Raw genomic sequence first — 14,148 nt, 5'->3', positions numbered from 1 at the left:
GCCAAAAATTTATGTGACATTCAAAATCATCACCCTGCAATTCCTGGTGCATAGAAACATGGTAAGGGTGAAATGTATGATGATGTGAATTCCCAAAACCAACGTTTTTGAAATTCCCTATTTCTGCTCAGTTTATCTGCTACTGGTGTGCGGATTAGCCTCATCTGGAGCTAAAACACTTATTCAGGCATCTTTGCAGTTCTTGGTTGCATCTTCTTCTTTGGCTGATCACTTCTGGTTTCCTTAAATACACTAACTATCTGACAAAAGGTCCAGACACTTGGATACTGTCTGTCACGATAACGATTGACATACATAGCACATACTTGTTGGGCATTTTGATCACAATAGCCATAAATAAACACCATAGCTACCTTTTCTGCGACTTCTGAACGTTCCATTTTAACAAATTATGACTTTTGCATAATTATTATAACTGGACAAGCATATTATCATACCTAATTTAAGGAATGAATTGCACACAGTGTTATCAGGTGTGTTGCTACATTTGTGAGAATATTACAGCACCGTCCATCACAAAGCAAAACAAATGTCACAAATCAAACATTCCTATTTATTTGCATACTATAAGAATGTGTAATAAAAATGGGGGTACATATTTAAAATATGCAGTTTCTATCAACTTGGCCTATGGAAGCACCATCTAGTGAGCCATCCATAGCACCATCTGTTTCCCCCATCACAATCAAACAGATTTATTCTTCTTATTTTTTCATTTGATGCTAATTTCATGAGATATTTGGCCCGATCACTATCAACGGACCAACCTGTATATTTTATCTTAGTAAAATAATCTTACATCACATTTATGTTTAAATAGTCCTTCTTGTTTTATTCCTAAACCTGATGCTAACAATTTTCATCTCTGGAAATGGAGATACTCTGTAAATGCACTAGTTTAAAATCTTTGATCCAACAGAATTTCACTGCACCACATACTTATCTTTGTACCTGATGATGCCCTAACAGCCAAAAACTGGTTTCTGAAATAAATAATAAATATTCTAGAATATTATAACAGTGTTGTGTGTGTGTTTCATTCATGAATCAGGAAACTTTCCAGAGTATTTAAAAAAGGCAAGAGTTGTGCCTCTAATAAAAAAGGCAATACTGAAGATGCAGAGGACTACTGGCCCATTCCTCTGCTATCATCATGCTCAAAAATAACAGAATCAATTACAAACACAGATTAATGAAATATTTGACTAAATATGACCTTTTAAGTGCTTCACAGTCCAATTTATATAGTGACAGAAGCAAGGAATCAACCATAGCAGAATTTACGAAAATGATACTTGACACTCTTGACAAGGATGAGCATATTATAGGCAGATTATTAAATATGTCAAAGGCTTCTGATACTGTTGGCCACAAAATTCTGCTAAGTTAGCTATAATCATTTGGAATAAAGGTGTAACTAATGATTGGTTCTGATCACAAAGAGTACAGATAACATGAACCTCAAATAAGGTCAAACATTTAGTGAAATGTTTATCAACAAGAAAATCTTTTAATATAGGAAATCCTTAAGGTCTCAGACTATGACCAACACTGTTAATAATGTACATCGAGCACTTTCCCAACTACTTTACTATTGGGGAAAAAAATTCTCCTTGCTGATGACAGCAATAATATATTCAGTGAAAAACAAGACAAATCCTTGTAGAGAAAGCAATTGAAACCCTCAGTGTAGTTAACAATTGGTCAATATGCAATAAAGTTATAAGGAGCATTCAAAAAGAAATGAGCCAGACGCGTAATTACAGAAACCAGTACCTGTTTGTTAGAAGTATTGGCCGTGGCTGTTGAGACACTTGTCCCACTGTGAAACAAGGCGGTGAATGGCTGTCTCATAAAATTACCGGGGCTGTGATTTTAACCAGTTCCTCAAGTACAACTGGACATCGTCATCTGAGGTGAATCATTTGCCGCTCAGAGTCTTTTTAAGGGGACTGCAAATGGTTGTATGGAGGGCGGCCGAGACCTCCCACTTGAATTTCTGCAGAAGTGCCACGACTTTGTTGGCCATATGAGTCTTTGAATTGTCGTGGAGCAGAATGACCCCATGGGTGAGATTGCTTGGTCATTTTGATTTGATCGCTTGGCGAAGGGTGGTCAAGGTTTATGAGTTACACTGGTCATTTACTGTCGTCCTGCACTGCAGGAAGTGAATCAGAAGGCGGCCATCTTGGTCAAAGAAGAACGTCAGCATAACCTATCCTGCACTTGTGTGGATGGCCTTGGCTTTTTTGTTGTTGTTGTTGTTGTTGCTGTTGTTGTTGTCGTTGGTGGTGGTGGTGGTGGTGACCCTAGATGCTTCCACTGGACACTTTATCATTTTGATTCTGGTTTGAAGTGATGACACCATAATTCATCTCCAGCCACCACTTGTGCCAGGAACGCATTCCCTTCACAAGCATAGCGCTGCAGATGAGCAAGACAGTGGGACATTCAACATGCTTCCTGGTGTTGTTGAAGACTGTGGGGCACCCATTGGGCCACACTTTGCACACATGCAGTCATTACTTCGTGATGGTGAGAACACTCCCAATGCTCAATCCGACCATGGTAGCTAAGGCTTTCACTATCACTTGGCAGTCCTGAGTAATGAGTGCATCCACACCTGGATGATGTCATCTGTAATGCAGTGTGGTGCTCCAGACTGTGCATCATCAGCTAGTGACACCCGTCCTTCTCTGGAGTGCTTGTGCCACGCCTTGGCCCTTGCGAGAGACATGCAGTGTTTGCCGTACACTTGTGACATTCGTCAGTGAATGTCCATTTCTCCCCTGTCAGAAAATGAACAACACCTCTTTGCTCTTCATTTGATGCCTCCATGTCACTGTTTGCAATTCGACTGGCACTGTTGGATGATTGATGCATGCTGCTGCTAGCTCTGTATAGTCATGTGACATGTACTGCCCTCTAGCAATGGGCTGTGAACTTCCATGCTCTGTTTGGAACCACACCTGATTACACACACCACAATATTGCTCTCCTGTCACCGGTTTGCACATTCCATACTCTGGCTTGTTTCTTTTTGTACACCCCTTATACATCAAACACAAAGAAAACAAATGCTGTGAATTCCAGTATGAAGAAGTAAAATTATGATTTTAAATTAAATGCAGGTGGACTCCTACAAACTAAATCTAAATTTATATCGACATCTACGATCCGAAAATCACTATGCAGAGCATGGCAGACTACATACTGGCATGGTAGAGGAATGCATACTGATTCTCAGCTGAAAAGGTGTGAATATAAAAAAGATTCTTGCACACAGTATGTCATCAGCATGTTATGCCCTCACAGACCTGGCATCAGTGTGTAAAAGCCAGTCATTTAGTTAGATGCTATCTGTATACTCAATACTCAATTCTTAGTTTTGGAATACTTTTGTGGGAAAAAATGCAGAAAAATTGAAAACAGTGTTCAATATACAGAAAAGGGCAATAAGAATGACCAGAATGAAAAATGCTCTTCTTATAGTACAAAAAGGTGAATATGTCCTGGGAAGAGTTAGTGATGTAAAAGAAAGGAGCTAGCTTTTTGAGTTATCTGGTAGCTTCAAACACATTTAAGACAAAACATCATGACATATTCCACATTCACAATTTTTTTACTTGTTACTAGTAGGACTCATGTCATGCAATGTAATGCATCATGACAAGTAAAGTAACATGATACATGATGTGTCGTATAATGTAAGACATGCTACAGTGTCGTGCAATGTGACATTTATCACTTTGTGCAATATTCTTCCTACTGTAGATGCAGCCTACTCTCTAGAAGCACACAAATCAAGTCTGTATCTGTTTGTTCTTACATGTCTCACCATATATGTAACAGAGAATAGGTTTTGGACAGAAATGGTCCTGTTGGGGAAATCAGCCCCCCCCCCCCTCCCCCCAAACCAGAAACAAATTCGTCCACAGAAATTTTATCTGCCCCCCCTCTGCTGCCACCAGAAAAGCTTTTTTATCTATTTCCACTGAGCCATGATGTTATTGCACCTGGTCTCCAGTACCTGTTAGTGGAAACACAAACTGACATTACAGTAAACAAAAACCATATCAGTTTTTTCGACTCTCGGATATGTTGTGGAAGTATAAACAGCTTCACGATCAAGTTTTCTGATCATTAGAATGGCAGAGCACATCCTGATTGGCTTCAAGCATACAGATAAACACACAATCTGACAGCAGCATCCTCACTCCCAGGTGCAATACTATTGTGGTCGACCAGCACCTGTACCTGTATGCTCTTCAGCCATACAATATTATACATTGCTTACTACAGCTGGTGAATCTTCTGGATTTTGGGCAGTGTCAGGGACTTAAGTCTATAAACTTTAAGATACAGGTGGGCCAACACCTTGCAGCTAAGAGAGCTTGTCACACTGGGGAAGTAGTGTTAACACGTTAAAAAGTGTGAATATTTCAAGATGTTTTGATTTAAATTTCTTTGAAGTTGCTAGATAAGTCAAAAAGGTAGTTCCCTTCTTTTACAACCCTCTGTCTTCGCGGTACATATTCACCTTTTTTGTGTTTGGATGCAAGCATTTTTCATTCTGGTTCCCAGCTTTTACTCTACCATAGTTTTCATATTGGACTGCCATAGCTTGGCAAACAATGCATATTTTTGTTGACTCAGGTGAAGACTGATCTGGTATAGGTTTCTTTATTGTCTTTCAAAACCTGTTGCTTGAGATGGGCAGTGTTAGTTTGGCTCCACTATGGTTACCTACCCGATATGGTCAAACCTGTCAAGTGCAGCCTACTGTGCACTCAGAGAACACAAGCCACAGTACCACACCAAAGTCACAAGCCTGTGGGAGGTTTTCATTGTATTTTTGTTTTGTTTTATATTTTTTAATCTTCTAAAAATTGTGCAACTTTTTTTTATATAGTTCCATACATTTTATACATATACACATGAAACTGTACAAACAAGTGTAGTGATGCATAGTGAACGAGTGAATAAAAGTTACTGTTCTGTCGTAAAAAAGGAATCCTGTGGAAACTGTAAAAGTGAACTCGAAAAACTAAACGAATGCATTTCAAGTCTACAAAAAATTGTAGATGTTCTAAGACGTGAGATTTCGCATATAACTAATGAAAACTGTGAGCTGAAGAAGTTGCGCCATATTCTAAATGATAAAACAATTATGCCACAAAACAGGAACCTGATGAGTTATGAGAAGTGGAAAGGAAGCGATAGACAGGCATCAAAGGCAGCAAATGAAATTATAATTGCAGATAAAAACAGGTATAGTGTTCTGTCGAATAGTAGTGATGCCTGCAATAAGGATAAGTAAAACGCTAGTGAAGTGATGCAAGACAGTGAAACAACGTCCAAGTGGATAAAAGTGTCGCTCAAAGGTAATACCTTGTCCACTAAAAGAATAACAAACTCCGTAAAATCTATCACATTTTGCGATAAAAACAAATACGACGTTTTGCAACAAAGTGAAAATACAAATACACAAAAACTGACGTGCGTGACAAAGAAGAAAGAATCAAAAGTCGACGTCTTTGGAGATAGTCATGCCAAAGGAATTTCTCAAGAACTGCAAGTAAATAGTAAATCAACAACAGTCACAGGCATGGTTAAACCAGGTGCTGGTTTCAAAGAAGTGACGAAAAACATCATAAAATATAACTATGACAAGCAGGACAGTGTTGTAATTTGCACTGGAGCTAAAGACATTTACAAAAACAATGCTATGAAAATGTATAAACAGCTCTTGAGTGTTTTGCTAGTACTGTCAAATACAAACATTTTACTGGTGAACTTTACCCACAGGCATGATTTACCTGAATGGTCATGTGTGAGTAAGGAAATTCACAGAATTAATGCGAAACTTAAAAGTAGTTGTAGGCTATTCAGCAATGTGAAATTAATTGACTCAAGCACACTTGATAGAGAATGTTTTACGAAACATGGGCTTCACCTTAACAGAAATGGGAAGGCCAGGTTAGGAACCTTAATAAGGGAAGCAATTAAATGTAATTACAAAGTGACAGCCACTGAACTGGGATGGTATAAATCTCCAATAGCAGAAATACCAGCACAAACAGCAGCAGCACACAAATGGACTGTCCAAAAAACAGTAGCAACAGAGGAACCTACTACTGGACCAACATTAGCAGCAGCAGAACTAACAACAGAAGCAATAGTTACAGCATCAAAAACCAACCATCCAGAATCATTAGCAGTCACAGCAACATCAGAAGCAGTAGTTCCAACATCAATAACCAAGCAACCAGAATCACTGGCATTCACTGCAACAGCACACAGCAGCAGCAGTGGTAATAGGAGCAGTCATCACATCAGAAGAAGGCAGCCACCCTTGAGAAGCCAGGATTTTTGCTGGGGCAAAACAGTGAACAACAGCACATAACAGGGAAACAGGGAAATGTTTGCAAGCAGAGGAATCTACAACAAGGTATGAAATCTTGTAACAGTGTAAGAGAAAATGCATCAACAGAGTGTAAAGTCACAGGTCAGTCGGATTGTTCAAATCAGCTAAGAATTATGAGTCTGAACATTCAGTGTCTTAGAAACAAGTACCTTGAACTTGAGGTAGCAGCAAATAGTGACCATATTGATTGTTTATGTGTTACGGAACATTGGTGCAGGGACAGTGAACTAAACAGCATAAACTTAAGCCAATATAAACTTGCCAGTCAGTACTGTAGGCAAAATGCCAAAGTTGGTGGTGTATGCATTTATCTAAATCGGAAGCTTAAATTTAAGTTAAGATATGAGGCTAAACCATTAATCATAGAAAAGGATTTTGAGGCAGTAGCCATTCAGTTATATAGTTTAAAGAAGAAAATAATTGTTGCAGCAATTTACATGTCACCATCTGGAGATACTGAAGTCTTTCTTAAGAATTTGGAAGAAATGCTCAACATTTTCTCAAATGAGAACTCTACCATAAGTCTTTGTGGTGACTTGAATATTAATCTGTTGGTCCAGAGTCCAGTAAAAAAACAAGTTTTTAGACATACTAAAAAGTTTCAACATGTTCCCCCACATATCAGCTCCCACTAGAACAACAGATTCCAGTGAAAGCCTAAGAGATAACATCTCAAGTGTGGACACACATGAAGTTGTAGTTACAAATGTGAATATAGGATTATCAGATCATAATGCACTAACCTTTAATCTCACTGCAACTCCCAAGGAGGAGGAAAATAAAAAGGAGTACAAACGATTTTTCTCTACTGAAAATTGTAATCAGTTCAAAAATAATTTAAAAAATGCAGTTTGGTCAGAGGTCCAGGCACAAACAAACACAAATGATGCTTACAATATATTTGCTTCCACTTTTATGGCATACTTTGAAATGTGTTTCCCAAAAAAGCTTTTGAGTTATAGATCATCTGGATCCAAAGGGACCTGGATTAGACCCAGAATTAAAAAGTCAAGTGAAACCATGAAATTACTAAGTTTAAAGTTAAAAACATGTCATGATCAGCAGTTTGTTGAGTATGTGAGGACATACAAAAAGACTTACCACAAAGTAATAGCAAAAGCAAAATTATTAAGTAATGATAGATTAATAAGGCAGGCTAGTAACGAGTCCAGAATGATGTGGAAAATGGTAAAAAAAGAAACTGGGGGTCAAACTAAAGAACAGGAAGTCAATCTTAAAAATAATGAAAATATTCGCATAGAAAAAAATGCCATGCCAAACTATGTAAACAATTATTTTGTAAATATTTCCCTTACTTTAAGTAGTAAATTTAAGCAACAACCAACAGTGACGACTCCAATGGTAAATACCAGCATGATGGCAATCCCAACAGATGAGCATGAAGTTCTAAAAGTCATTAAATGCTTGAAATCCAAAATAATCCTCTGGGTTGGATGATGTACCTGTATCAATAATTAAGAAAATTGCTCCATGTGTTGTCAAACCTATAGTGCACATAGCAAACTTGTCCCTTAGTGAAGGGATATTTCCGGACAAACTTAAAATCTCTAAAGTGATACCTCTATACAAAAATGGTGACAGACATAAAATAGAAAATTACCGACCTATATCTCTCCTCCCAGCCTTCTCCAAAATACTTGAGGAATTAATGAAAACCAGGGTTACAAAATATCTAGAAAAACATAAACTAATAAATAACAGTCAACATGGCTTTCGAGCAGGGCACAGTACAGAAACAGCCATATTGGACTACACAACAGAAACAGTAAGAAATTTGTAGTCAAATAAACAGGTTGTTGGAATTAATCTACATTTATCCAAAGCCTTCGATACTGTGAACCATGTAATATTACTAGAGAAACTTGAAGCAATAGGCATCAGGGGTACTGTTAAAAAATGGTTTGAATCTTATCTGCAAAACAGGTCACAAGTTGTTGAGCTGAGGTCATCCAACAATCTTCACAATTTTAAACTTATATCTGAACGAAAACAAATTGAAATAGGTGTTCCACAGGGCAGCATTCTGGGCCCATTGTTATTTCTAATTTATATCAATGATATACAGGCTCCAGACAGCTCAGCCAAAATTCTGCTGTTTGCAGATGACACGAGTATCATGATTAGTGATAAAAAAAGAATCATTGTGTACTACAGCAGAGAAAATGCTCTCATACATACAGTCATGGTTTTATTCAAATAAGCTGACATTAAATACAAAGAAAACAAACTTTATACAGTATGGAAGCAATTGTCAAGGGGAAAATATGTGCCTTATGCTGGATAGCAGAAAAAGTGTGCACCACAAAGTTTCTGGGAATGCGAATTGGCCAAGATTTAAACTGGAATGAACACAGTGTATATCTTACTCAGAAACTTAGCTCAGCATGTTTTGCCTTAAGAGTAATATCCAAGGTATGCAGCAAAGAATGTATTAGAGTGGTGTATTTTAGTTATTTCCAATCAGTTGCAAGCTATGGCATAAGTTTTTGGGGAAAAACCAGGTCAAGACTAAACGACATTTTTATTATGCAAAAAAGAGCTATTTGTATCATGACACACAGCCCACCACAAACTCACTGTAGACCCTTATTCAGACAGCTAAAGATACTTACAATACCATCAATATATATTTTCAAATGCCTGGAAATGATAAGTAAAAATAACTGTGATCTCCAAACCAACTCAAGCTACCATGATCACAATACAAGGCATTGTAAAGACTTCCACATTCCCTATGTAGCAAAAACTAGAAGTCAGAAACATGTTAGCCACTTAGGAATAAAGCTTTTAAATGCACTTCCATCTCAAATTAAAGAATTGAAAGGCAAAAATAAGTTCAAGCATGAAGTAAAAAAACACTTGATGGAAAAATGCTACTACAGTGTAAATGAATACCTGTCTCAGACTGTGGATTGAAACCTGTACTTATTTTTTAAAAATTCAAACTAATTTAATGATGTTTTCAACTTTGTAATTATGATACTTAGGAGAAATCTGTTAAATATCCGTAATACGATTTGTGTATATCCGTAATATGTTTTATGTATAAGGCATAGTCCATGATCTAAAATTGTTTATCATGAGCACGTACTTTTGTTTTTTGGGTAATAAGTTCTTGTACACTACTTATGTACTATGTGTATGTAATTTGTTTGCTGTTTGTATATGTTTGTCAATTTATTATGTGTATGTGTTGTTATGTGTTACGTGTAATCAAATGACAAATCCTATATCACATGTGTGATCTATTGGATGCTAAATAAGTAAATAAATAAATAAACAAACATGAAAAATAGATCAAAAACAAAATTTAAAACATATCTTAAAGAACATTTATGAAAAAATAGCTTTCACTCATAAAGAGTTCCTGCAACATAAAATTATCACAAATAAATAGGTGGGCTGACCAATTACAAAGTAGACAAAGAGGATGGAATGTGCTTGTAGTAACACAATACATTTTAGTTTGTAACAATATTGTGAAAATTACTACTCACTATATAGCGGAGATGCTGAGTTGCCGATAGCACACAACAAAAAGCCTGTCACAAATATGCTTTTGGCCAACAAGACCACCACGCAAACGCAGCTCACATACATGACTGCAGCCTCTGGCAGCTGAAGTGACATAATATTGTTACATTCCATCCTGGATTTTCCGGTGTTTAAATCTATAGTTTGTAATTAGAGACTGTGGTCATGTGACCGAAAGGCTATTTTTTGACAGTCTTTGTGTTGTGGCTATCTGTGACTCAGCATCTCTGCTATATTGTGAGTAGCAACTCTCCTTTTCATAATATTGTTGCAGTGATAAATTATGTATGTGTATATTTGTATTACAAATTTCTTATGTGTATCCTTTTTACCATTACCTCATGTACCTCTATTATAAATGTGCATGTGCAGTGTGAACATTAATAAAACTGACAAACTGTAGGTATGGATTCCTGACTGGGGATGGAGAAAAAAAGGCACTCAGAACATATTTCTGGAAATGCATCGTTACCATGGTAGATGGTGCTGATGAATGACAGTTCTGCTGATCATGTGCCATGTGTTTATTAAGTGTTGCAGATGATAGGGACAGTAGTGGTTGTCATGCAGGATACACATAGCTGTACGTTGGCTTACCCCCATGTTGGCAGGCCACTTGCCTGGAGCATGGACTAAGGTTCGTCTCAATATCCTGTAGAACTCAGTCTTCCGAATTTTCTGTATGCACGGTCTGTCACCTCCCTGCATGATCCTCTGTCTGAAAGATCCCATGATCACACAAAAGCCCCTAATGGGCTTGAATTGTGCAATATGATTGGTGTCTGTGAGGGTATTTGTTTTGGTATAGCCATGGTGCCTCTCAACCATTTGAATCTTATGAATTTTGAACCAATTCACCCAAGTTTGAAACATAGCAGCAGCATGCTTCAAAAACCTTGCAGAAAAACATGTTATTTGCACATAAAATCCAAATGTGACAACAGTTTTTTTTTTTTTTTTTTTTTTTTTTCCCCTCCCCCAAACAGTTAAAACTTACATTAGGCTAATGCCCAATACATCAGTGGGCCAAATTCAAACCATCAGTCTCATTCCAGTCTGGAGTTATTTAAGGGTAAAACCTGAACAGTGCATATACAAATGGTGCCATTAGCTGAATATTAATTTCTGCCCAAATAAAATCTTTTCCAAAAGGAATTAATCTATTTGCACAATTTGGCCACATGCTAGTTCCAATTTGTCATTCAAATCTTGCTTAATATACTGTAACATAGTAAGACAAATGTTCCAGTGGGCATATAAATGCTGCTGGTCCAGGCTAGAGCAAAAACTTTTTACCTCTTGTTCCATGCTCAAAGAGGAACCGAGAACATAGACCCCTCCAGACCATGATTCTGCTCATGGCCTTTCCATACATATCTGTTGCAGCACTTCCGCACTGTGATAATAACCAAAGACAGAAATCAGTTTTGTGGTAACAATCTGTTAAGAACATTAAGAATTTTAACTACATCTTGTGAGTACATTTAAGAATCAGTTATGCATATCAAATATAACCTTGATGATTACAGCATAAACAGTGCTGTCCATAATCATGGAAAGAGACCTAGACTGAATTTAGGTTTTCCCACAAAAGAATGTATTTAAAACTTGGCACAGCATTTTCTACCAAGGAAAAAAATTATAAAATAGCTTATTTAAGGTGATTCAGGATATAATGACAACAAACTAGTTTAAAAGTAAGTATTATTCTGTACAGTAAAAGCTTACTTAGATAATACATAGTAGATGGTCTGGTAAAATGTGTAATACAAATAAATAACAGTAAAAAATCTGTCATTTTGCAACATGCTTTCACATTATAATATTTTTTCTTCTCTGGACAACCTTACTTCAAAGCTCTGTAATGGGTAGTACTAATATCTTATACTCTTTATGAGGTCAACATTCTTTCATTATGGAAGGATGTTGATAATCTTTTTTTTCCAGTAAGCTAATGGGAGTTTATGCTACAAGAAATTGAAACCAAATGTCTTTGGCACAATCTTGATGTCCCCTGATAGTGTGTGGCATCCCACCTTATTAAATACTGAGTTTACAGTATGTGGAGTGATTGGTATTAATAAATGAAAGAACAGTATAGCAGCATTAAATAACTTCTTTGAAGAATGTATAAATAAGACAGTATTGTACAGTATGGATAAGATAAATGAGATTGGCTGTTTTAAACAGACTGGCCAAGTGTTCAGAAAGATGGAGGTTCCACACTCTGTCCTGTCACAATGATTTATATGTCCCACAGTTTCTGTAAATTACTTCTGGCAAATGCTTCTACAACTACCTGTCCTATCATTGTCTTCTTCTACTGCTACTACTACTGATACTACTGTAACATTTCCCAATTTTTAGCCAAGGCACGGATTTGCTGGAGGTGCAGAACACTTTATCAGGTGTTGGAGATGGCATTGGCATGGCTGTGCCCACACACAAAGAAGACGCCAACAGTACGGGTGCGTGACTTGAATGCCATGACTGATGGAGACTGTGCAGCGCTGCTGCTCAACGTGGTGGAGCGCTGGCCTGCTGCTGCCGAGGCCATCTGCTCTGGCAGGCCCTACCAAACTGCCGACCATGTGACCGCTGCTGCTGGTGACTACCTGGACTGCTTGGCACCAGCAGGCAAGTGCTCTAGGCCACCACCATTTCTTAGCACCATTACAGCACTAGAGCCAGTTTCCGAACTGTAATAAGTTCTCTCTACAGAACAGGGAAGAGGAATAGGAGTAGGAATACACATTTTTGGGACCAGTAATATGTTTGGAGTATACAGACAAATGTTTTCTGTCAATGTAGATACGCAGCTCCAAACCTTGTATGTAGATGTGTGCGCCCTGGTAACTACCAGTTCCTCACCTCACACCCACATAGGTGTTTGTGGGTGCTGAGACAACCAGTGATCCTCACTTGCTGACTGCACTCTGGATGTGTCAATTCAGTGCATGAGCTGCATACTTTACCCTGCTGACTGCAACAACTTAGCCACTTCTGAGAGGACCAACCTCAGCTGAAGACATCTCTCTCTGCTCTCCAGTCACTGCAGATGGTGTTTGCAGTTATTTTTTCTGCCTAACTACAAAATTTTGTTTATACTTTTAGTGTCCCTTTTCCTATTCAAATTAACCACTTGACATATATAAAATGCAGTCCAATACACCTGTTTTACTTTCAATGATATTCCTCTTGTAAACTCTTTTCCAGAAACTGCCCATTCCATTTGACTGACTTTCTACTCCATTGACATCACTGACAAAATTCCAATATCAGTGGCAAGCCTTGAAGTTTTTATTTCTTCTGCCTGAACTTCAGTTCCATTTCTCATCTTTTCCTACATTTCCTTCTTTGCTTGCTCTACATCCTTCAACTCTTATAACAGTATTTCTGAATAATTTGAGACCAAACATTTTTAAGAGGAGGACAGTGACATTTGCATGTAACATGTCACACTGTCAAATGACTTTGTCCATCTCAAACTTTTGTGGTGTATTCCCACAGTGAGAATACATTCCTGACATGGAGGTCCAGCTGCACACGTAACAGGAGTGAGACCAGGTTGTCCCAGAGACATCTCTCAGTTTGGTGATGACATCTGCCTCCCATTCTCATCCAGTTAGCAGTTGCTTTTGTATGTGCATCCAAAAGTCACAGTGCCTGTGGACAAACCATCAGTGCACAGGACTCAGAGGGTGTCATCTGTTCAAGAAGTTGTGACAATACATTCACAAACATGGAAAGGTGAGACAGATATTTCTGTGTAGTGGCTTTGATTATGTCAGGCAGTATCTTCCACATATTACAAGCCTGTCAGCATGCAACTGTTCTTATATGTTTATGGGTACTCAATGGCTAGGTTACCAATGTCCATAATTGTTATTGTTCCTTTCTGTTATAGCATTCATTTATTGATCCATGTTCCACAAATTCTAACACCAAAAAGAGTGTTCTGTGATGTAGAATCAGTTGAAGTACATATTAAAAAAGAAAAGTTAGTGCACCAATGGTTAACCATCGTGAAACTGCTACATTGCCCTGCTGTTGGGACTTCTTTGTCATCAGTCTTAAGAGCATTTAATGTAACCTGCCATGAATTCCTGTCTTGTGTCAACCTCTTCATCTCAGAGTTGCACTTG

At 37.7% G+C, this 14,148-nt stretch overlaps 1 protein-coding gene across 2 annotated transcripts in view; it reads left to right on the top strand.

The window, feature by feature from the left end:
• The window catches only part of LOC126199177 (2-oxo-4-hydroxy-4-carboxy-5-ureidoimidazoline decarboxylase-like), a 53,446-nt gene that overhangs the window by 21,607 nt on the left and 17,691 nt on the right, over positions 1–14,148 (top strand). For both annotated transcript variants that reach the window (XM_049935949.1, XM_049935948.1), the window contains exon 2: positions 12,371–12,640. In XM_049935949.1, the coding sequence (XP_049791906.1) occupies positions 12,421–12,640 (220 nt within the window). In that variant the 5' untranslated portion in view covers positions 12,371–12,420. The remainder of the gene's footprint in view (positions 1–12,370; positions 12,641–14,148) is intronic.

The sequence above is a fragment of the Schistocerca nitens genome, chromosome 8 (assembly GCF_023898315.1).
Source record: "Schistocerca nitens isolate TAMUIC-IGC-003100 chromosome 8, iqSchNite1.1, whole genome shotgun sequence".
In the NCBI taxonomy this organism is placed as follows: domain Eukaryota; kingdom Metazoa; phylum Arthropoda; class Insecta; order Orthoptera; family Acrididae; genus Schistocerca; species Schistocerca nitens.
The sequence above is the reverse complement of the archived record's forward strand: the minus strand, read 5'-3'. Positions and strand labels throughout refer to the sequence as shown.